At 40.1% G+C, this 25756-nt stretch overlaps 2 protein-coding genes across 2 annotated transcripts in view; one reads left to right on the forward strand and one right to left on the reverse strand.

Annotated features, from left to right (window-relative positions):
- wdcp (WD repeat and coiled coil containing) overlaps positions 1-22266 on the forward strand; it is a 72314-nt gene extending 50048 nt beyond the window's left edge. Inside the window, exon 4 of the transcript XR_013887005.1 lies at positions 22095-22266. The gene's annotated coding sequence lies outside the window, so the exon portion shown is untranslated. The remainder of the gene's footprint in view (positions 1-22094) is intronic.
- mfsd2b (MFSD2 lysolipid transporter B, sphingolipid) overlaps positions 21226-25756 on the reverse strand; it is an 80125-nt gene continuing 75594 nt past the window's right edge. The window contains 3 exon segments of the mRNA XM_080193418.1: positions 21226-21597; positions 23451-23627; positions 24722-24865. Coding sequence (XP_080049544.1) covers positions 21543-21597; positions 23451-23627; positions 24722-24865 — 376 coding nt within the window. The 3' untranslated portion in view covers positions 21226-21542.

Consider the following 25756-nt stretch of genomic DNA (forward strand, 5'->3'; position numbering starts at 1 on the left):
AATGCTTGGCCCAGGATGGTGTTGACTTTCTTGGGTGCTATTTCAGTTTCACCCAACCAGGCAATATATAGTACAAAGAACAAAAGAACAAAGAACAACATAGCACGGGAAACAGGCCCTTCGGCCCAACGAGCCCGCACCGCCATCTTAACAATGTATTTTTCCTACACCTCCCTTGACCCGTGTCTATGCTTATGGTACCCCCATTGGAAACCAGATTCAGGGGAGAATACTTTAGGGACAATTTGTTACACCAATCAGCCTAAGAGCACATCTTTGGGGTGTGGGAGGAAACCGGAGCACCCGGAGGAAACCCACGCAACCACAGGGAGAATGCGCAAACTCCCACAGACACTGGCCCAAATCCATGTATCTGCACAGCTAGCAGTGATAGTCACTGAGCTGTTGTGGTGCCCATCTGCTGGTCCAGTTTTAAGCATACACAAACGACGCAAAGTACTAGGCCACTCTCGAAACATTCAAGAGCAGCCCATGCACGACCCACCGTGTGCATGCCCCTCGTTAGACAACAAGGTGGACCGACGCACCAAGAGACAAAACATCAACACATGTAGCATTAGATTTCCAGTAACGTTCTGAGGCTCTGACCCTTATTTAAAACCGTCTCCTATAACCCTCCATCCCCGTTTTGCTCATGTGTCTATCTAAGTAAACCTTAAACAAGTCCAGCGTGCCTGCCGCCACCACCTTACTTAATAGTGCATTCCATACCTCCACGACCCTCTGTGTGAAAAACCTCCCTCTAGCATCCAAATTATACTTCTCACCCTAAGCTCGTGGCCCCTCGTGATATTTGTCTCCAATCTAGGAAAAAGCCTGCCACTGTTTATCTATACCCTTCATTATTTTATACACCTCTATCAGATCCCCCCTTAATCTCCGTCTTTCTAAGGAAAAGAGCCCCAGTTTACCCAATCTTTCCTCATAACCCAGTCCTTCCATACCAGGCAGCATCCTGGTAAACCTCCTCTGCACTCTCTCCAGGGTCTCCACATCCTTCCGGTAGTAAGGTGACCAGAACTGGATGCAGTACTCCAAATGCAGTCTAACCAACGTTCTGTACAACTGTAGCATTAGACGCCAGCTCTTATACTCTATGCCCCTTCCTATAAAGGCTAGCGTACCGTAAGCTTTCTTTGCAACCTTCTCCATCTGAGTTGCCACCTTCAGAGACTTGTGCACTTGCACTCCCAGGTCCCTCGGCATTTCTATACTCTTAATAGGTCTACCCTTTATCATGTAACTCCTCCCTACATTATTCCTTCCAAAATGCATCACCTCGCATTTATCAGGATTAAATTCCATCTGCCATTTATCTGCCCAATATACCAGCCTATCTATATCCTGCTGTGTCACCTGACACTCCTCCTCGCTATCCGCCAATCCTGCCATCTTTGTGTCATCTGCAAACTTGCTGATCACACCATGTACTCCCTCTTCCAAGTCATTTATATATATTACGAATAGAAGAGGTCCCAGTACTGAGCCCTGCGGCACACCACTGGTGACAGACCTCCAGCTAGAAAAGGACCCTTCCACTACTACTCTCTGTCTCCTGTTGCCTAGCCAGTTTTCAATCCATCTAGATACCTTTCCCTGTATCCCCCATGCTCCTGACTTGTATCTTTTAAGTGGTGGAAAGACTTTGATGAGCCAAGAGGTAAACTATTTACTGCAGAAATGCAATCTCTAGCCTGCTGTAGTAGAAACAGTAGTTGTGAAGCTGGTTCAGCTGAATTCCTATTAAATGGAACCCAAATACAGAGTACTGTTGATGTAACCCAGTTCAGTAAATACAAATTCCATCATGATTGTGTTCACGAGGTTATGGAGCAAGTCATGACTTTTTTTTGGAACCACAAAGTTAAGAATAGAAGGGATTTTAATAATAGATAGCAGTCAAGTACTATTAATTTATAGGTATAGATTTATAGTCAATTTATTTTAGATGCATTCCTTTAAGACACTGCAGCCTCGACTGGAAGCAAGTATCAGTACACTGTGTCTGAAAAAGTAAAGACTAAAGCCATGAAACCAAATTGATCTTCAGCTTCCTAAAGCGTTTGAGTATTTTTAGTTCAGTCCTACATGCTGTTTCCTCAAACTACCATATCCTGTGTCTCACACTGTGAATTACAATCAGATTTCATGCTGGGCATTCTTAGCTTTTGCCAATTCAGCCTCTGCTTGCACAACTAAGTTAGTTATAGAAGCTGTCCCAAAATTCTCAACAACTATAGCCCCCAACTGTCAAACTGTCAGTTTGACAGACAGTAAAAGTAACTGCCTTCCATTTTGGTCTTTGCAGGATGTATGCATAGCAAGAATGGGTGGCAGTGGGAGATGCTGTGAATACTATAATTTGCTTTCATGGCTTAAAAAAAGATAAAAGAGACGCACACATCTGCTATTTTTCTCATCTTCCAAGCTGGGAGGCAATTCTAACAGTTCTGATAGGAATTCAGATTTTATCACAGTCTATCAACTAATGGCTGCCATAGCATCTAACGCGCAGAAATTATCAGAAGAGTTATTCTAAGATTGATGTTAGTGTGGCACCAAATGCAGACTTCTTATAAACTAAGTTGGAGAAAACAGAGCAAAAGAACAATCTGTCTATTATAGGAGTAAAACTCGAATTCTAATGGAAAGGGTAACAGACATCTTTGGAAAAATGTATACCTGCAGAATCAAATGTGAAATGAAAGTTTTGTTCTTTTTTAATCTCCTGCTTTAAATAGGTTCACTGCAATGAAAATTATGAACACATGGAAAATGATGTGGTTGCCAAAACTGCTCCTGTACCACTCTGAAGGCTGGCAGTAGGGAAGTGTATCTGACGATGAGTGAAGTGCTGGTCAAGTGAAATGCCTTCAGGGCAGTTGGTAAACATCTGAGAAGCAGTGATAGTACTCTCTGACAGAAGCATAGCAGCCTCTCAGCCCAGCCATGTCTGCAGCTCTTCAGTGTAACTGACCAAAACCTTTGTAGATTGTCAATTTCACTGAGGCGGTCTTTCCCAATGTGCTTGTGCCTTCTCCTCACTGCTGGAATTGAGACACAGACCTTTCCACTATTAGGAAAGGAAAATTCCACAGGCAAAGTCCCTCCTAAAAGCCTCTTCAATGAATTTAATCGCCTTACTCTGACTGCCTTAGCTGTGGGTTCCTTAACTTCTCCGTGAACCCATCCCAAGAAAGATGAAAGGAGGCAGAAACACATTGTGATACCGGTCCACTGACAATTCCGCCAGCCCTCTCCCCTCCAAACCTACTTCCAATGGCCTGGGAAAATTCCTCCCCACCATTAGTCAAATGTGTTGGCCATATTTGGGTATAGAAGAATGGAATCATAGTCCATGAAAGCCAGAAGGTTGAGAAGGGCTAATACATTATGGTTATGGACACATAAGATGTTATTCATGGATTTGGTCAGGACCATTTAAGTGCTGTGGAAATAGGTGACAAAAATCTGAAATGGACACAGATCCCCAGGTTGCAAATTCAAGTGCTTTGAATGGAAGGAAATTAAAAATGGGTAATAGGTAAAGGGGATGAAGAGTCTTGGATTGTTGCTTATACTTGTACTTTAGAAGAATGTGTAATCATATTCTATATTGAAGTACAGAGGTTTTGGTCAGAAGGTAATTCTTTAAAAAAAGCAGTGAAATCTGAGGGTGGATCACGTTATTACGTTTACAGCAATGGAATCATGTAAATATGTAAAGTAGTTCATACTGCTTCTTCAAATATGTTGTTCAATCATTCTTATATCTGCAGACAAGTAGTAAATGAATTGTCAGAAAGTAGCACTTGAAATTTTAGTCACTAAAAAAGTTGCTATTAACTGGCACATTCTTAAATATCTCAGTATATAAATTGTCTGGACCAGGTTTAGCGCTCTCCTATCCATTCCCACCACCCTTCACTCCCTACCCCACCATAATTAAATGTGGCTATTACAATTGAAATTGTGTGTCAAGTTGCAATATGCAGGTTGTCTTTAACGCACAATTTACTACCTAATTAAAAAAAATTCTTGATCAGTCCCTATCTCAATTCTGAGGTGCAAACATTCATCAAACATGTTTCAAGGTCAGCATCTAGTTTTAAAAATGAGGGCAATTTCCATAATGAATGCTAAAATTGGATTAATTCTGATCCATAAATGAAGATATTTTTCTGGACAAAGCTGTTAAGAACTTGACAAAAATTGCACTCTCTGCCTGCATTTGTAGATTCACGTCAAAAAAATTAGCATTTTTATCCAGTCAGAATTCTCCTGTGTGTGGTAATGATATTGCTTATTGCCCATTTATGCATACGTTAAAACTAGAGCAAATAGGTAACTATTGCTGCAGTGCAATTTTACATTTACTTTGAAATCTAGTTATCTTACTATGAAAAAATTGGGAATTGGGGAGTGCAGTGGACTGCTGGGCAGCCTGAACAGGTGAAAGTCCCCTTTGTCATCTAAGTTGCACATGGAATGAGTGTGGTTTGTTCCTAGTGGGCATGGACCCAGAGCACAAAACTGCTTCTTTAAGTGATGGCACATTGCAGCATGGATTGTTGGCCTCATTGAATAGCTGAGGTAGCAGGCATTGTATCTTTTAAGGGAGGAGTGGATATATATTTGGGACAGGAAATTTACAGCTCAATGGAGGAGAACAGAAACATAGGTTGGTTTTGGATTGTTCTGGCACAATTCTAGCACAGATGTAGAGTCATAGAAACCCAACAATGCAGGCTATTCGGCCCATCAAGTCTGCACTGACAACAATCCCACTCTTGCCCTATCCCCATAATCCCACATATTTACCCCACTAATCCCTCTCACCTAGCACACTAAGGGGCAATTTAGCATGGGCAATGCACCTAACCTGCATATCTTTGAACTGTGGGAGGAATCCGGAGCACCTGGAGGAAACCAACGCAGACACAGGAAGAACTGTTTGTGCAAACTCTACACAGACAGTGACCCAAGCCAGAAGTCGAACCCAGGTCCCTGAAGTTGTGGGGCAGCAGTGCTAACCACTGCCACTGTACTTTAATGAGCCAATGCTGAAAGCTTGTATGGCTTTAAATGAATAATCTCACTCTTGATGCTGGAAAAATTATACATTGGGACAGGGCTTTTAAACCTTTAAATTAATGATCTATAAATGTACTTTCAGCCGCTAGGAGCCACACATAATATTTCCAATAATCTTTTCCAGGTGCTAACATATCAGATCTTGATGTTCAGGTCTTGAATTTATCCATCAGTGAGAAGATCCTTCTTAACAGCTCATCCCAAACTATCACAGCACAAAAATGCATCAGAATAAACCAGCAAGTAAGAAATAAGCCCAAAAATAATTGTTTCAGCGATTGTGTTGTCAAAATGTAAGGATTGCAAGTGGATAACTTTATTGTTGGAATGCTCTTTTGAAAATGGGTAAAATTAGGAATCTTTGCTCTGCATGTACTTGTGCTCCATGAAGTTGGAAATGTAAAATGCCTGAAATATAAAACATTCTGCTTTCTAACAGTGATTCTCTCATTTTGAAAAGCATTAAATTCAAAAATTCTACACTTTCACCAGAGTTTTTGAGATTCAAAGACATATAAATGTCATACTATTTCAAAAATTGCATAATATTTCCATTAAAAATGATTCTGCTATGAATCATGCAACAATGGCTCTTCATTATTCTTTCAGCCTATTGAGTCTGACTCACACTGTTGAGATGCATTAACTATCATGATTTATGACACTTCCACCCACTATCAGCACTACAGTTTCCTTATCCATTATGGCAAATAGTTTTTAACAAGAGTTGAAGTCTCCTCTTTATGACAGAATCTCAGTGATCTCTCATCATCCCACTGTATCCATCCCATCCCATCTCCCTTAGTTTGGGTTTATTACACCTCCGCATTAGCTCATCAACAGTATGCTCACCATCAATAGGGAGACCAATGGAACTAAGGCATTCTAGCAGCAATACACCAAAGATGCCTCTGCATCACTGGGAGAGGCAGCAAGGGATCCTAATGTGCCAGAAATATCCTGGGCAAAGACTTGGGCAAAAGACCACTGCAAGACCCCTCTCCACTAGGGGTCCTTCGCCACCATTTTCCAAAATCTACTATCACTTTCCACATGGCAGCGCTAGCAAGTGGTGGTCACTGGAACAGGCAGGAGAATGTGGATCTAGGATTTAGGCTGCTTTACAGGAAATAATTTCTCCCTGGACATGCATGGTGCTATGGCACATAAAGAGTCTGCGAGGATTCGGAGTGAACATTTTAATATTTAGGTAATGCAGCCAGAGTTTTATCTATTGCTATAATAATTCAAATTTACTAAAGTAACACGACACTGATGTATTTGCAACATCTACAACATTTGAAAAGCTGCTTAAGTTGCAAATAGATTTCTTTCTTTTTACCTTTTAAAACTTCTTATACTCCATTATTTATTATTTTTTGAATTGACTTCCAAATCAATAATATTTATTGTATTTTTCAGAAATAGAAACGTAGGAAATAGGAGCAGGAGTAGGAGTAGACCATTTGGCCTTTCGAGCTTGCTCTGCCATTCATTATAATCATGGCTGACCACCCAATCAATAGCCTGATCGTGTCTTCCCTCCATGTCCTTTGATCCCCTTTGTCCCAAGAGCTATATTTAACATCTTCTTGAAAACATAAAATGTTTTGGCCTCATTTGCTTTCTAGGGTAGTAAATTCCTCTGTCTGGGTGAAAACATTTCTCCTCATCTCAGTCCTAAATGGTTTACCCCATATCATTAGACTATGACCCCTGGTTCTGGGACACCAGCACCATTTGGTAACATCCTTCTTTCATCTACCCTCTTCAGACCTGTTAAAATTTTATAGGTTTCTATGAGATCCCTCCTCATTCTTCTAAACGCTAGTAAATATAATGTTAACCGACTCAATCTCTCCTCATACATCAGTCCCACAACCCAGGAATCAGACTGGTAAACCTTCTCTGCACTTCCTCTATAGCAAGATCATCCTTCCTCATATAAGGAGACCAAAACTGCAGACAATATTCCAGGAATGGCCTCACCAAGACCCTGTCTCATTGCAGCAAGACATCACTGCTCCAGCGTTTGAATCCTCTTACTTTCAGGCCTAAATACGATTCACCTTCTTTACTGCCATTTTCACCCGCATGCTTACTTTCAGCGACTGTTGTACAAGGATACCCAGGTCTTGTTGCATTTTCCCCTCTCTTAATTTATAGTTATTCAGATAGTAATCTGCCTTCCTATTTTTGCTACTGAAGTGGATAACCTCACATTTATTCACATTATGCTGCATCTACCAAGGATTTGCCCATTCACTCAGCTTATCCAAAACACACTGAAGCATCTCTACATCTTCCGCACAGCTCACCCTCCAACCCAGCTTTGTGTCATCTGCAGATTTGGCAATATTACATTTAGTTCCCTCATCTAAATCATTGATATTTATTGTGATAATATATATTAGTTATTTTTCCCCTCCTCCGTCTCCAAAACCCGTCTTTTACTTTGCCATTTAAATGATCAGAAAGGATTTGTTTTCCTCTCCAATACTTCTATAATGGGTTTGTAACTTCCTATTGAAGCTGTCATTGGTGTGAATATTTTTTCCACACAGCTTAGAATCATTCCTGCTCACTGCATTTTAAACACAACTCTGCCACTCTTGCATTAGGCTCTTTTCATGGTTAAGGGAAAATTCTCTTAAGTACCTTAGTGCCCCTTCCCTTTTCCTCTTCTGCATTGTTTAGACTCTATTCCTTCGTGACATCCTTCATATCAACAACTCTTCATGTCCTTGTCCCTTCCTACTATGTCTGTAACGTTTTCAACACTCCAAACTCCTGCCAAACGTTCTGCTCATCTGACACTATTTTAATTTGCACTTCTCTCCTCCATTTTTCCTGTTATTGACAGCTGGCTAGGCTCCATGCTTTGAAATTCTCTCTTGAAACCAAAATTACCTCTCTTAAAGAGCATTTTTAAAATTCTCTTCTGACCAATTTTATGTCAAAATCAAACATTTTAAAATGTTCTAACAGTGAATATTAACAATTCTATTAACAATACTATCAAGCTTGGAACATCTACTGAACCTAAGAGCATTTCTGGACTTATGAACAATGGGATAAGTTTTGTCCTCACTGCTCGGGTAGTGATCTGGCAGAATGAATTGCCCACTCATTGTGGAATCCATCCAAATAAAATGAAAGAGATGTGCAATCCACTCCGCCAGGTAACAATCCAGATGGTGAAGATACATGTTTGCATGAATGACCATTCAGTTCTTGGTGCTCTGCCTCCCTCTTACTGCTTCTGGCCCCCTGATCCAATGAGTATGGGAATACGCTTACTTGGCACGGAATACCTGAACAAGTAATGTTGTCATGGTTATGCTCCAATGAGACCATGAAATGGATCAATGGTTTGTCAGCGGATGCATTCATACTTGCAGCCACATCATCTTTCAGGAATGGGTAATGTCCAGGCTTCACTTGCTTAAAACAATACTAAAATAGAAAGCAAGACAGACACCAGCAATAAAAAGATAACATTCTGGAAAATCACAGCAGGTCTGACAGCATCTGTGGAGAGACAATTGAGCCAAGGTTTTGAATCTTGATGACCCTTTGTCAGAGCGGGGCTCATCGGTAAGTTTACTTCGAAATGCTTATGGACTTAGATTGGCCGTGCATGTCATCAAGCACCTTCCCTCCAGACAGCACTTGACTAAAGAGAGACTAATTTCCTGTCTCTTAAAAGGAATGATCAAATATAAATAGGAATTTCATAGAAGACAATGTGGTGCAAAATATATTACTACGCCCAAGTGTGAGCAAGAAAACCCTCATTAAGCTGCGTTTGCTACCAACGATGTGGATGTGCCAGCGTTGGACTCGGGTAAACAAGCTTGTGCGTTTACTATCAAATAAATCAGTTGGACTAAAACCTGGTGTTGTCAGACTTTTTACTTTGCTACCAACACCAGGCAAGCACAGGCTATTCTATAGCTCCCTTATGTCATGGCGATTGATGATGTTGACAGTAGCCAGGACCAAAAATGGCGATGATGAAATAATCACAGCTGTTTTCTTGTTTAGGCAACAGTCAAAACCATTCCCTTTTTAAGTCTGTTCCCCTTTACACTGTCCTCAACTATCAAAGCCATACACGGTCCGTCCCTGGCGCTTTAGCACGTACACCACATCCATGGCGATCACCGTTTGGCGCTTGGCATGCTCAGAGTAAGTCACCGAGCCCCTGATCACATTCTCCAGAACACCTACAACACCCCGCGGACTCCTCGTAGATCAAACCGAAGATACGCTTGATGCCTCTGCGGCGAGCCAGAATGCCTTGAATATTGTCGCGGAGCACCTTGCGGTGCCGCTCAGCTCTGCCCTTTACCACCTTTCCCTCTACTGGACATGATCAACGCCAAACGATCAACAATCTCCAATTCTCAGTTCAGAACTCAAATTAACTACCTTTGTGAATAATGACTTCACTGCTATCCTTTTAAGAAGAAAGGCAGAGGTCTTAACTTATTATTGTCTTTATCTTAAACCTAGAGTCAATATTAAATACCTAGTGCAATAACGATTCATGTAAACAAATTAAAATGTTTTTAACGTCTTTTAATGCCAACCCACGGAGCCTGAATTTGGAGAACTATCAGATGTGTGTAGGCATGAACCTCGATGTAATTTGCATAACCACAGTCCATGCAAGTTGCAACTGAATACCAGTACAGTACTGGGATGCTATGTTACAAACTCACCTGTTAAGGTCTAATACAGCACTCCATTGAGCATGGGGGCAGAAGATTTACATCCAACCGTTTTTCTGACAAAGACTCTCTTCTAGAACTTGATCTTGTCTTTTTAGATACCAACAGCCTTACTCCGTGTTTTCTGTATTTTGGCTTTATTTCAGATTCCTTTTCTTTACACTTTGTCATATTGAGTGAGCAGCACATCAGTACAGTGGCCAGAAACGAAACTAGCTATTTTTATCTGAGTATTTTGTTTTTAAACTAGGCATATCATTTAATGGAAGTGTAAGTTGGCTTAAAGTCTAATAATGAAATAAAGGATGTTTCACACAAAGTACTTTAATGGTTCTTAATCAGCTAAACAAACTCTATTGCTTGACCTGGGTTCTTGTGGATTCAGGCGACTTCTGTACTTAAGAATGAATTTTAATCATGGGATATTGGGGTTCAGCCTATCCTCGATAATGTGATACAATATACAGTACACCATATTGTTACTGAGTTTGGCTGGCTCAACATTGGGATTTGAAAGGATACCTGTCCCTAATTAATTAATAGCTTCATTGTTCTTTAGGCTAAATCTAAACTTCCAACCATATTCATTGCAGATAGGATGTCCATACAGATACAAAAGCTTTTCATGCATGAATGCATAGAGGTGTACTCATAGACTGGGCACAGCAGAATGATGTCATTAGTGTTTTGCACTTACATGGACTACTGCGCAGGTATAGAGTGGCTATCTTGTGATAGCAGTACTAACAGTGAGATGATTATGAGCCCACAAGCTCAACTATATCTTAATCCTTCCTCTGGAGTAGAGAAATCAGAAAGGGAAGGCAGTGAACTTGATTTGCTGGCCCTTAAAATCAATGGCCAGAAAATTAAGATTACATTTGGACATGCTAATCTCAATGTTGGATTCTCCAATTTACACTTCCACAAATGTTTTAATGATAGTAGTAACACACAATTCAGCTCTGACCATACCATGACCTTTCCAGGTCTATTTCCATGTTCACAAGTAGCACAGAAAACATTTTATGCTCCATACCATACTTGGTCATTGATACCTGCACATACATTTTTACCTTCAGTCCCATTCCTTGATTTCCTCATTTTGCTCTCCTCCAGTAATAGAGTCATGATCAATGTTGTGGCGCAGTCCTATGTTGAGTAGTAGGCCTCCAAAGAGGTTAATTTTGTATGTTCAGTTAAAGGGTGAATGTTGACACTCATCGGAAGGAATGGAATATATTTTCCTCTAATAGATAGGCCCGAATTTCTAAGTCAGGTATGCATTCTAATGGTTTTGCAATTCCACAAACCCAACATGAAAGAAAGTGCTCCAAGTGGAAGGTTTTCATTTTGTGAGTTGGTGCGGGGGGAGGGAGGGGGGTGCGGTTGCTGCTAACAGGGATTGGGTCTGTTATCCCCAGAAAACAGACCCAATCTGTGAACAGATCTCCCACTCACCTGACGAAGGAGCAGCAGTCCAAAAGCTAGTGGTGTTTGCTACCAAATAAACCTGTTGGACTTTAATCTGGTGTTGTGAGACTTCTTACTGTGATTATCCCCAGAAACAGTACAGAAACAACCACAGTTGCCCAGTGGTGAGATAGACTGGATCAAATGCCTGCCTCAGTGCCCTGGGACTTCTTCCTTGTGGTAATGAAAACAATAAAACCCTAAAAAACCTCTCTGGGCCTCATTCCTCACACCTCCTCACCTCAACACATGTCCAAAGCTTCATCCATGCCAACACATGGCCTCTAACCCCATAATTTCCATGTCAAGCCATAACCCTCTTCCTACCCCATGCCCTTCCATAGCTTCCATTTCAAACTCTGCTCCTCTACTCACCCCCATACCTTCCATACCAGCCTATGCCCCCCTATCCACTCCTTATGACCATTTAAAGCCATTATACCTATTTATTACCATTTCGTTCCAGCCCGTGCCCCCACCTATCACCGTTTATCTTATTTCACCTCAACAATGCTGCCATGGTGGGTCCTGGGTAAATTGGAGTGGAGGACATAAGGGCAAAGTTCTAAACATCCATTACAGACTTCATAATATTAGAAAAACCCTTATTGATAAAAAAGCCTGTTTAATACTTTTAAATCCCTTCAAGTATTTAACCCCAAACAATGATATTTACATCTTCTGATTAGATACATTACAGTCCTCAAGACTCAACATTGAGTACAATACCTTTAGACGGTGACCTTTCTCCTCCATTTTGACCCCTTTTCTTTAATTTCAGAAGCATTTTTTGTCCGCTCCTCCTTCCCCACCGATCTGTCAGTCACTTGTTCTTAAATTTTGCTTTCACTGAACACTGACTTTTATTCTCCCATTAATACATTACTTTTTCTTACCCTTGTGCAATTACTAGCATCTTCACGTGACATTAACACTCCTCTATCTCATCACCTACAACCTTTGCTGCAACCTCTCCTAGCTCCCATCAATCACTGAGCTTCTCCTCTGCTTCACCTTGTCTCAATTCTCAGTCTAATTCATCACACCTCTCCCTCTGTTTAACACTGAAGAATCATAGAGGCTTGAAACCCTAAATCTATTTTCTCTCTCCGCAGATACTGCCAAGACATGTTGAGTTTTTCCGGCATTTTTCTGTTTTCATTTCGGATTCCAGCATTTGCTTTTATTCATATTTATAGACCCCATGCGAAAGGTAGCTAATTTCTTTATGATCACATTGAACTATAAATTAATCGGCAAACTTACAGTCCCCCCATTCTGATGATAGTGGTGGAACACAATGGTGATAGCTTTCAGGCTTATGCCAACATCTATTGAAATTGCAAGCGCCAATTTTTTTAACTGTAGCCTTTTATTTTCTCAAAATAAAGTGTAGGGGATTTAAATGACTTGACAGTTCCACAGACCTTATCCACATTTTACGCACATTCATGCCTACTCTTCATCTTAAAAGGATACCTGGCCTCTTCCAAAGGAGTAACTGACTTCTCCAAATAACTCCAGTAGGTTTAGACCTTTCAATCAAATCACTAAAGCCCACAATTATGTTTCAGAAACATGGGTGACCTAACTTGCTTCTGTTTGAAAGCAGCTGAACTTATAAATGTGCAGCTGCCTCTGTGAATCATGGATATGTGAACAATGTCTCAACTCAACAATAATAATTTTTAAAAAAGCTGGATGCAGGGCAGGACTTTCAGATCCTGGGTTCTAGAACCACTTTAGCTAAGGCCTTTAAGCTTTACGAAAATTCAGGCTGTTATCACCACATCTCAAGTCTTTTCTCTTATTATTGCTTCTGCTATTATTTTGGCGCATATCTGAATGACACTTCCCAGAGTTTCAATGGCCTTTCCATAATGGATCACCCAAAATGTACGGCACCTGAACAGTGGCCAAGCCATTACTTCATACAAAGTGATCATTACCTTGTTACTCCACAGCTCATTTCTAAAATCCAAGATGGTGTTACTCAATAAAAAAAACTATCCCTTCCATAGATAAACTAGGAACAATTCCCACTGCAACAATTCAGTTTACTAAGTCAATTCATAAATTGACCTGTCACAATGGAACAAATTCATGCATTCTATGAACATCTCCTGTTGATACCTTTCCCTTCATCAAAACACTTGGATCACAAATTGTATCATTAGCCACCATCAGTGACTGATCTGCACCAGTATCTCTCAAAATATTAATTGGCTTTCTTATTTTGTTGGAAGGTTAAGGCAAATGGGATGCTGGCCTTCATCGCGAGGGGGATTGAATATAGAAGTAGGGAGGTCTTGCTGCGGCTGTATAGGGCATTGGTGAGGCCGCAGCTGGAGTACTGTGTGCAGTTTTGGGCGCCGTACTTACGCAAGGATATTTTGGCCTTGGAGGGAGTGCAGAGGAGGTTTACTAGGCTGATGCCGGAGTTGAGGGGGTTGAGCTATGAGGAGAGGCTGAATAAATTAGGCTTGTACTCGTTAGAGTTTAGAAGAATGAGGGGAGATCTCATTGAGATGTATAAGATGATGAATGGGATGGATAGGATAGAGGTGGAGAGACTCTTCCCGCTCAGAAAGGATAGTAGGACTAGGGGGCACAGCCTCAAGATAAAGGGGGGGCGGTTTAGAACGGAGTTGAGGAGGAACTTCTTCACTCAAAGGGTGGTGAATCTCTGGAATTCTCTGCCAGTTGAAGTGGTGGAGGCTGCCTCGCTAAATATTTTTAAGAAGCGGGTTGATGGGTTTTTGATAAGAGAGGGGATTAAGGGTTATGGGGAGAGGGCGGGAATGTGGAACTGAGCCACGACAGATCAGCCATGATCTTATTGAATGGCGGGGCAGGCTCGAAGGGCTAGTTGGCCTACTCCTGCTCCTATTTCTTATGTTCTTATGTTCTTATGTAGAACACTTCTTCCTTTGAGATAAAACATTTAGAACCTCCAGTAGTTGACTCACTTTAGCAATAGTCAAGGAAGAAATCTCTTGACTATCCTGAGCCATATCCCCTCTCTAGTGTGCTCTGGGGGAATATATTTCACTTGTACCACTGCTACATTTTTACTTAAATGCAAAATACAGAGGATGCTGGATCTCTGACAAACGGTCATCTAGACTCGAAACATTAGGTCTATTCTCTCTCTCTAGATGCTGTCAGACCTGATGAGATTTTCCAGCATTTTTCTGTTTTTGCTACATTTTTAACATCAATTTCTGCTACTGGAACAGCCTTTTATGAGGAGTCTTCAAGCATTCTTAATATGGTCACTATTTTAAATTTCAGCTTGAACAATAGCCTTCGAGATGCCTTGTCTTAGGATATAAAAGCATACCAGTTTATTTTCACCTCTGCTATTCACTATACCATTTTTTTTGACTCAAACATACTCTGCCTCCAGAATGAAGCAAAAATATTTCCTGTTCTTCCAATTTCCCTGCTGGTTCAGAGATGGAGATCTACTGCCTCCCAGCTGCCTATCTGACATATCATACCCACCTGCCAGAACTGATGCTTTGTGTACCTTCAAAACCTTACACTTTTCCAGCTGTGATCTCATTGTTATTGGGGTGCTATTTTGACATTCTTCCATTATCATGAACTCCCTAAGATTCTCAAAATATTGTGCTACTTTTAATGATCAAAATCATCAATCCCCTCAAGTGTTTCTTCTTCCCGAGTAAATAACACAAACTTTTTATTCAGTCTTTTCTTTAAAGTCTGAAATTTTGACTTCTATGTTTTAGGGGCAAGCCCATAGTCATTAAGTACTGCAGCTTTAACTATCTCATTATCTGAAAATTGTTCTTCTTAAGACTGGAATAGATATCCATTGCCTTCCCAGCTAGAACACTTCACAGAATGCAAGTCTTACGCCACCTTAATTGGTGGCTGCCTTTTCAAATCAGTTAAAATATCACTTAATCCTGTCTTCAGAGAATTTAGGCAATAGACGAAGATCTTTTATTATCTCAAGGCTCTGAATTACTTGGATTCTCTTGGATTCTGTACCTTAAGCTTTTTCCTGGGCAGTTTGTACTTTCTGATTTCTTTCTCGCTTTGAAACTCAAGTTTTCCTATTTCCATTTTTTTTCACTCTTTCTCTTTCTTTTGTTTTCCCCTCTTTTGTCAACTGAAGCTTTTTCATTTAGATTTCTTTTTCTATTCTTCAGTTTTATTCTGTTTTTCAAGTTCAGGCTATTTCATCTGCGACTAAATTCTAACTAATTCAACTGAGTTGTTACCTGGATTCACTTTTGTTTTTTCCAACTCCAGATTCTGTGCTGTTACATCGATTATTTCTGCTTTCTTAGCCCTGCTTTTAATTCTAATTCTAACTTTTCTGCTAATGCAATCAACCTAGCCTTGGTTCATTGTTGCAAATAGTCTCTAGAAATGGCGTGGCAACTGACAAAGCCATTCTACTTTTCAATTCATCATGGAATTCTTATTAACCTTAACCTCAGCAAGTATCAGTAACTGTATTTGTCAATGATCTGAGATCCCGCAAAGTCCCGGATTTATGTTACAATTCTTAGCCAGACCATGGGAGTAAATCTGGTTAGGGGTCAATAATGTTTTGTCCAAAGTAAGTGAAGGTGAAGATTCAAGATGCCTGCTTTTGGAATAAAGGTACAAGATTCCATTTGAAAAAAACACAACAAACTTTACTATACAATTTGAGAAAGGATAAACAATTTACAATAATATTCTTTTACTCTAATATTCAGGGTAAATATGAATAGGATATGAATTAACAGACAAACTAGTTGACTACACCACATTACAGAACAAATGACAGATGCAACCAAGACAGAGCTCAAGGATTTCTCAAGAACCCACCCAAACGTCAGTAAGCATCAAGTCAATCTCATTGAAACCCTGAAGATGAATCTTGTGAGACAAAGATCTCTCCTTGGAATTTTCTCCAGAAGTTGCACCCACTCAGGCGGCTTCAGCAATAGTCCCCTGAGTTTCCTTCTCCCTGGATTCCCGAGTACACTGAACACAAACTTACAAGTACACTTTCAGATGAATAGCTGTACCAAGCAGAAACCACTGCTCCAAAGTGGTATCTTTTCCCCAGTGACCCTCTTTCCTTAAAATCTTTTCCCGAAAGCTTTCTTTAACTTAATTGTGATCAGTTTCTGACCCTTGTCTGTGACACTTCTGGCTCAGTAAGAAGTCTCACAACACCAGGTTAAAGTCCAACACTTCTGGCTGCCAGACATCCTAAAACTGACTGCTTCTAGAAGACTAATCCTTGAACTGGTTTGGGGACCACTCCCCCCAGAAGGTCCCACCCTGGTTACTAGACAGAAACCAATGGATCAAGCCTTGGAGAAATCTGTACCTTAACTGTTATAATCTCCACAGACTTTGAGTGCCAGGCACTCAGAGATTAATGGATTTCATGACAGGATTTAAAGCTATCATTGAGGTGTGATTGTTGTTTGAATCAGGAGGCTATGCAGGGAAGCTGTCATTGCTTTCCTGCTAGATCAACCTAGTGAAAAGAAGCAAAGCAATGTTCAAAAAGGCAGTTGTTTTAATTTTATTGAGCTTGACTGGGGGGCAGGAGGAGTAGAAGGCTAGGCTGTCAAAATCCCCACCCTTACTGAATGCTGGAGATTGCACATTTGATCCCCAGTATTGGCCTCCTGTAGTGAAATATTCTGTTTGTTCCCAATCTATATTAGCCACTTCCTGCTAGCTTTGGGAAGGAGATTGATGCAGATGTGACTTGTGTGAAAGACAGGAATGGGTTCAATTTATAACAGCCCTGATTCTCTTCAACCCACCATGCATACCAAAACAGAAAAGCTTGTTTGATTTTGATTTCCCACTTTATAATAACCCCACAGCAAACTCAAGATCAGGCAAACCCAGAGTGCTAGTTTATTTGTACACTTTGAAATGCAAAAGAGGGTTGCAACGTGCCTCCTTTTCACTCATTCAATAAAAGCGGGAGGGTAGAGAAAAAAAATTGCCGGCAAAGACTACAGAGAAAACAATTATTATTTACAAGAGTCCCAAGTCTAGAGCACAAAGTCCAATGGTGTGTTCCTTCACAGAGATCAGCAGGCTGATCCTGAATAATTCACTTTTCCAGCAGAGATGACTTCCATGATGAAATAGGCACACAGAGATGGATTAGAACTTCAGCTCAGAATTGATGAGCTGGAGTCTAAGCTTCAGATACTGCAGCACATCCAGGAGGTGGAGAGTTACCTGGACACTTTGTTTGAGGAAACAATCACACCCAATAGATTAAGTACCTCTAATTTGGTCAGTGGTCAGGGACTGCAGGGTATGACTGCAAGTGAGGCAGGTAGAGGGATCCTGAATTCAAGAATGGAGGAGACTTAGCTCTTGACCTTGTCCAACAGGTCTGAGGTACTTGCTCCCTGTGTAGATGAAAAGGGCTGTAGGGAGGATGAGCTCGCCGACCACTGCACCGTGGTACAGGAGGCCATTCAAAAAGGGGGAGCAAAAAGACAAGTGTAGGGATTCTTTAATTAGGGGGATTGATAGCATCCTTTCTAACTAGGATCAAGAGTCCCATGTTGTATGTTGCCTGCCCAGCGTCAGGATGAGGGACATCTCTGATCGGATTGAAAGGATATTGAAGTGGGAGGGGAGTATCCGGTTGTGGTCCACATTGGGACAAACAACATAGACAAGACTAGGAAAGAGGACCTATTTGGGGATTATCAAGCACTAGGAACTAAATTAAAGAATAGGTTCTCAAGGGTTATAATCTCTGGGTTACTAGCTGAGCCATATGTGAATTGGCATAAGGATGAGAAAATTGGGGAAGTAAACACATGGCTAAAGGAATGGTGCAGGAAAGAGGGGTTCTATTTCATGGGACATTGGCATCAGTATTAGAAGAGGAGGAACCTGTGCTGTTGGGATGGTCTTAGCCTGAACTGATCTGGAGCAGGACTCTATCAGAAAGGATAAATAGAGTAGTCATAAGGTATTAAAACTAGCAAGTGGAAAGGAAGGGAAGGGTAAAAATATGGGAAGTATAATGATTAATGGGAAGCAAAGCAGTAGGTTAGCATGTGGGGAGGAGGGTTTGTGAATCTGTGGAATTCTCTGCCCAGTGAAGCAGTTGAAGTTTCCTTGTTGAATATTTTTAAGACATAGATAGATTTTTGAACAGTAAAAGAGTTAAGGGTTATGGTGAGTGGGCAGTTAAGTGAAGCTGAGTCCACAAGAAGATCAGTCATGTTCTTATTGAATAGCAGAACAGGCTCATGGGGCCAGATGACCTACTGCTGCTCCTTGTTCTTATGTTCTTACGTTCTAGTCTTGTAGGGGATGCCATAAAAATTGAAAAGTTCCAGTAATAACAAGTAGATGGGGGTGGGCACTTACACTTGTATAGAGCCCCCCCCCCCAACTTTTTTGAGCTGCTGCTTGGTAAATGAAGGATGGTAGAGTAACTTGTAGTGCAGCAAGACAGTATAACTGGTTTTCCCAGCTACAGGGTCATATCACATGACTCCCATCTCTCCACTTTGGTGTTGAGAAAGGGTGGATTTTTTTTGTCTGGTTTCCGGAGATAATTGATGTTCCAACCATTAAGAATTTGAAAAGAAGGTTGTAGGGTTTTTTGTCCTAGCAGACTAGTAGACTCTAATGGCCAGGTGTGGCTCTTCAGAGATAACAGGCACAACTTCTTAACACTGCCAGATTACCTCCTATTGTTTGAGGGTTAGACATGGCTTGTCATTTTAAGAAGGAACCTAAACTTACCCTTTAGCTATTGAGGTTGTGCCAGTTTGCCCTCCTGCTTTGACCCAATCCATGTAACTAATGCTTTGAACTAAAATTCGGACTAGTTTTCCATTCATCCACTCCCTTCTGGTTCCAACACAAGGGCTTTTTTATTCTTATTCTATCTCTCAAGCCCCATTCACTATGGTGGCACAGTAGTTAGCACTCTCAGCACCAGGGGCCTGGGTTTGATTCCCAGCTTGGGTCACTGTCTGTGCCAGGTCTGCACATTCTCCTGGTGTCTGCATGGGTTTCTTCTAGGTGTGCCAGTTTCCTTCCACCGTGGGAGAGACATGCAGGTTAGGTGCATTGGCCATTTAAATTTTCCCTCAGTGTACCCAAACAGGTACCAAAGTGTGGCGACTAAGGGATCTTCAAAGTAACTTCATTGCAGTGTTAATGTAAGCCTACTTGTGACACTAATAAATAAACTTGTGACACAAATAAAGAAACTTTAAACTGTATTTATTAACATTTGAGAGTTGAACTGAACTGTACTGTTAGCATGCCAAATCAAAGCATCTTTCTTTGTAAACCAATCCCCTAGATATAATAATAGTTATATAATAAGAATTTACATCTTTTCTTTTTTAACAGCTTGTTCTAATTCCTTACTAATCCCAGTCCTTCAGGTACCTTGGGAACAATAAAACTGCAAGAATAAAGTACACTCCTGCATATTGTTCTTAAGCACATTCTTGAGTAAGCTCGAATCATAAAACGCAGAGTCCAACACAAAATTCTTAGATGTTGTTCCTTGAGATAAATTGCTAGGACTAAGCACCTGAGAATGTGAGAAATATCACAATATAATATAGGGTATAACCATTTGGCATGACCTCCTTTTCCTAGACATAAGTCTGTTTTCTTCTACTGGGAGGAGAAGTGGATAAATTTATCTCAGGCTAAGATTGTTGAATTTGGAAACTCTAAGAGTCAGAGCATGGATCTTAATGTGGGGATAACGGTTGAAGCTGGGCCCGTCTCAGAGAGTATTCATCTAGACTTAGCCATTAAAGAAAGTTTTCAAGAAGTTCTATTTTTTGGATATAATCTATGTTTTATCCAAAGTGCTGACCATAACTTCAGTGAATAAGTGGGATGGGAGCTACTTTCTGCTACAGTCCAAAATGTCACTAAGCCTAGGTTCCAGGAAGCTAGACCATTGGCTGCTTTTTTGGAGAGCACATCCTTAGTGACAACTCTCCCAGTTTTACACTTGGAGTCCGCATTCAGTCTGTGGACATATAGCTTTCTGGAACCTAGGCTTCTTGACGTTTTGGACCATAGCTGAAAGATGGAAATCCAAGTGGACAGCATTGTAATAGCACAGATTGTAATAGCACTAGCTGTATTGTAATTGTAATTGTAATAGCACTAGCTGCGGAAAACCCCTCACCACTTGGTATCTAATGTTATGGTCAGCACCTTGATCAAAACATAAATTGTATCTAAATAATTTTCACTATTCTTCTCTTGTACAAAGGACTGATTTTAACTTCTGGAGGAGGCAACTAATAGGGAGTAATGAGTTGGCTGCCCATAATACTCCCTGATTGATTACTTTTTCCATTGACTTCAATCCTCTGCTACACATGCTCAAGACATCATGGGTTAAAGAAGGTAGATTACCACCAACTTTTTAAAGACAATTAGGCATGGGAAACAAATGCTGGCCTTGCCAATGAGGGTAGCATTCCTTGAAAATAATTTTTAAAATCTCAAATGCTATGGATCCTCAACATTCAGCGCCTTACGGGAATATCATACAATAAGTAACTTGACTGAGGCCAGTATTTTGCTACTTTTGTCTACTTCAGTTGGAAGATTATAGGTATTACCTGTTGTGTGTACATATCAAAATGATCAAACTCATTCACTTCTATATCAGTCATCATTTGGAGACTAGATAATATTTTATGCCAATTCACAGATATAATGTAGGAGCCAACATTTTAATTTTTCAATTTTTCATATAATTTATTTTCTGTATTTTGTTAATTAACAGAATGAAAGCTCTATTTTCCTTCCCTTTCACATATTTACAGCTCTTAAACATGGATTATTTCAGTTAAAAAGTATTTGTGTGATAAATATTGGAAAATATGCTTGTATTCCATTTATAAACTGAAACAAAATCATAGAAAAGCTAGCAAATAAAAGGGAATGCATAAATTCTATACAATCCTTTACTAAATATTAAATTCACTTTCCACAGAACAAGGTCCTATCTTTTTATATGAGATAAATTCAGGTTTACAAAACATCTTTGGAACTTGTATTAAAATATGAACAGTTGCAAATTTCATTGCATCCTTTGTAATTAGTGTAATATATATGAGTGTTGCAGCAGTAATGATTCCTCCATATGTTGGAATCTATGACTTGTAAACAATTGTCAAACTTCAGTCCTGCTATTTGTCATGATATGCTCTCCATGTCTTTCAGTGGGCAATCACAGTTCTTGCTGTTAGCCCTATAAAAGAGAAAAAATATTGAAGTACTAACTAGGTAGAAATTAAACAAAATCTAATTGCAATTTCCTGAATTTTCCAAATTTTTGAAGGATAAATTACCCTTTAAGTCCCAAGATTTGTAAATTAGATGGACTAGCCATGGTAAACACATGGGGTTACATGGATAGAGCAGGGGAGGGGGCCTAGGTGCTATATATTCTGTCAGATGAGATTGTTGTCAGTGCAGACTTGATGGGCCAAATACCCTTTTCTGCACTGTAGGGATTCTATGATTCTATTCAATTTTATTTTATTCAGAAAACCTCAGAACTAAGCCAGATTTGGGAAGACATTTTGGGGATTACTCAGAAAGAGTCTAAGATGGGCACTTGAAGGGGGGCAGTGATGAGCCTGAAATGACAGCTGTAAGCAAAAGGCCATTTTCTAATTGCAATTAATTACCCTACTCTGTGTTTGAATGCCATTCTGAGCCTTTCTTTTGCCCTTTGTTATGCAGGAATGTTTTGGGATTGGCTGCAAGAAAGGAGAAACAGAAAGAAGTTCTGGCAGGAGATATCTGACTTGCTATTTCCACATATTTGAGTAATGTCAGAATGGGATTGGGAATGGATGCAGGAAGTATAACTTTTCTGCTTCAAGTACTTGTACCACTCTCCCCAACATGGGGTGCACTTCTATCTGCTCTCACAATTGCAAAAGATCCATGTTTTGTATTTTCTGAATTAAAAAAATCTCCGATAATATTTTTTTTGCACACAAAAGTGGGATTATTGTACTATTTACCTTCTCTTCTTATTAAGTTACATTTTGAGGGCACCGTTAAACACCAGTGTTTGAATTGGGGACCATTTCCCCCGGATACTTGATATGCTAAAGAACCTCTGATGTGGGCAAGATTAGGTTTTAAATTGAAATGTTGGATTAGCCCACAATTAGCATGAGGTGCCACCTGAGTAAAGGAGTTGAAACTTATGCCAGGATGGTGGCCTGGAGGATTGTTATGCAGCTGACTGCTTCTTAAAATGCCTCACAGAGCTCAAGTCTAAGAGATCTTAAGCTGTTCCATTGCTGCTTGCCAATGGTGGATGATTCAGTTTCTGCCTGATGCTGTTTAATGATAAGTACTAAAATCGTCACACTCACATTAGTTCTCATAATGAGGTACTTCTAATTATAGGAAAGAATTATTCATGCCCGTCAATTAAAGAGCTTCTGGGGCATTAGACAGAGACTGCTATTGCCATCTCTGTTGCCAGGCAACTGCATGTCCAAGTGGTCTAGATGTTCCAGAGTTACTTTCCACAAGCTGTTTTCCCATAATTTGATTAATGACATTGTATTGTGGAATCACTTCCATTGTTGAATGCAAATCAAATTTATTGAAGAAGAATAGTATTGTAATTACATTACTATTGAAAAATATCAATTTTTATGCAAAACTTTTATTTTTGTTTAATAACTGCATTTAGATTTTTTTTAAAAATGTCCCACTTGCCGGGTAACAGTGTATAATACTACAATTATCTTCTGCTTTAAGTGCATAATCATGATTATATTTCTAATAATTATAGAGCATATAATGTTAGCAGTAAGACAAAATGAGTGATTACTCATCAACCACCTGATTATATCCAGCCATCCCACCCCTTAATATCTAATTGCATTGACTTCAACAGAACTAGCTGTCAGGTGGGAAGTATAACAAGTGGCCAATGTAATACCACTCGCTTAATGGTATCACTGAAGATGAATTTCTACATCCAGTGGTATACAGCATAGATGTGGAGCATTCAGTCCATTGTGCAACACTGGTTATTTGGTTTTAACAGACATTATTTCAATAAATATCTACCTGAGCTCATGGAGTGCCAATGTATTTTTCATTCGGACTTCTTCTGTTATTGGGTAAAGCTGGAATATTAATAACCCAATGATAATCAGTCCTGTAGGTGCTGCTCCCACGAGCAGTTTTAGGGTGAAAGCCACAGAAGGGGGCTGGAAACATGCTCCAGTTTCATAGCCTGCAAAACTAGGACATGGACATCATGAAGCTTTTCTGGCACCTACTCTAGAGCACACATTCCTCATGTTATATTACCCTGCATTGTTACGATGCTAACTGTTCTAATTGCAGATTGAACTGGTAGTGAGATGTCAAAGTGCTTACACTAGCTAGATAAAATTACAGTCAAAACAACCATTAAGTTCCGAGATGTTTCTTGCCAGCCAACTGCAACCTGAAAGAAAGCAAAATACTGCAGATGCCAGAAATCTGAAATAAAAACAAAAATGGCTGGATAAACTCAGCCGGTCTGGCAGCGTGTGTGGAAAGAGAAACAGAGTTGATGAGCAAGATTTTACGGCCCTGTGTTTCTCAATGGTGGGAGATGGCACGTTGTTCGCTGGCGGCAGGATTCTCTGGTTCCACGACTGTCAATGGGATTTCCCATTGAAAGCATCTTATGCCACCAGGAAACCCAAGGGTGGGGATGCACTGCTGACAGAACCAGAGAATCCTACTGGCATGAACAGAGAATTCCGCCCAATGTCCATATGATCTAAAGAAAAGTCAACTCAGTTCCTCTCGCCACAGATGCTGTCTGACCTACAACTGAACAAAATCATCAGAATTTACGTAATGTAATAGTCTATGAACTTTACTAAGTTGCTCAGTTTTATAGAAAGCTATAAGGATGCCATCTGGCATCTCCCAACAGTTAGTTTCAGAGTGAGACTTTAATAGGTCATTCAGATGTCTGTCCTCTCTATCATATTGCAAAGTATCAGTGGTTGGAAATTGAAAAGAAACTACTATTGAAAGTTGGTTGATACAGTACTGATGCTGGGGAGAGATGTTTTTCTGAAAGTAAAGTTGAGGTACTTTGAAAGGACGAACTATTGAGAATTTGATTCTGCACCCAGCCATCCTGAACAGAATGCTTGATGCCGAATGTGAAATTTTTCAACTCAATATCACTGGCATTCTTTACCAAAATTTACATTTTTTTAAACAAAGAACTTGGATTCTTTAAGCAGGTGACAATGTCATCAGTTGGTGAGCTAATGCAACTACTTGTTTTAAGAAGGGAAATGATATGAGCTTAACATGTTTGAACTACTTACTCAAGGCTCAGAGTAGAGAATCCCAGAGAAATCCCAGCAGACAACTTGGTGAAGAAAACATAGAATGAACAGAATATGAGTTCCACTCCTTTTATGTATGGATATTGAAGTCTAAAATCATCAACAACATCAGGCAGCATAGACCTGCAATGGGAAATAAGCAAGTCTAAGTACAAGTTAATACTCTTGGGACTAAAGCATCAATCCTAATGTCAGAAATGTTAAACAAAAGCTTAGAGCTTGATATTCTCTTGTAGATGTTAACTGTGGTATATGTATTTTCTAATACATGACTACTATAACATTCACAAGATGGTTATGCTGCATAAGATCAAAGCTGGTGGAATTAGTTCAGACTGGAACAAAACTTATCTATACATGGTAAAGTAACAAATTAAAATTGGCTTTGGTGGCCATTTTCTAGGGGTGGGGTGGGGATTTCTGTTGTCATTGTGAAGGAGGGAACCCTCAAATCATCTTGGTTTGAGAATGAAATCATGTGAAGGGCTATCATTATTTCTCTTTTCTTCTATCTTTGTCTGTAAACAATCAACCATCACTCCAGATTAGCTGGCCAGATACAGTAGGATGTTTTTTATTTGTTCATGGATGTGGGCTTCATTGGCCACATCTAATTCTCATCTCTAATTGTCCTTGAGAAGATGCTGGTGAGCTTCCTCCTTGAACCACGACAATCATTGTGATGTTGATACACACAGTGCTGTTAGGGAAGGAATGCACCAGTGAAAGAATGCATGTCTGGCTTACGACATGGAGGCTATTATGGGTTCTTTAGATATCTCAATGAGGAAAACTTGAGACTTGTATATTTAAACATGAACCCTTTAACTATGATATTTGGTGCTGTTCATCATGCAAGCTGGCTGCTTGCTCAGAGTTTTGTTCTAAACTGTTCTCCCAGAGTCCATTACCAGGTGACTCTGTAAATCGTATAATGCGCGGTGCCATTCTCTAGTCTTATGTTAACCGATGATACATTACAATGGAATGTCGGCAAAATCACAACAGAAAACA

Source organism: Carcharhinus amblyrhynchos, chromosome 7, assembly GCF_965287045.1.
Source record: "Carcharhinus amblyrhynchos chromosome 7, sCarAmb.v2.hapA, whole genome shotgun sequence".
NCBI lineage: Eukaryota > Metazoa > Chordata > Chondrichthyes > Carcharhiniformes > Carcharhinidae > Carcharhinus > Carcharhinus amblyrhynchos.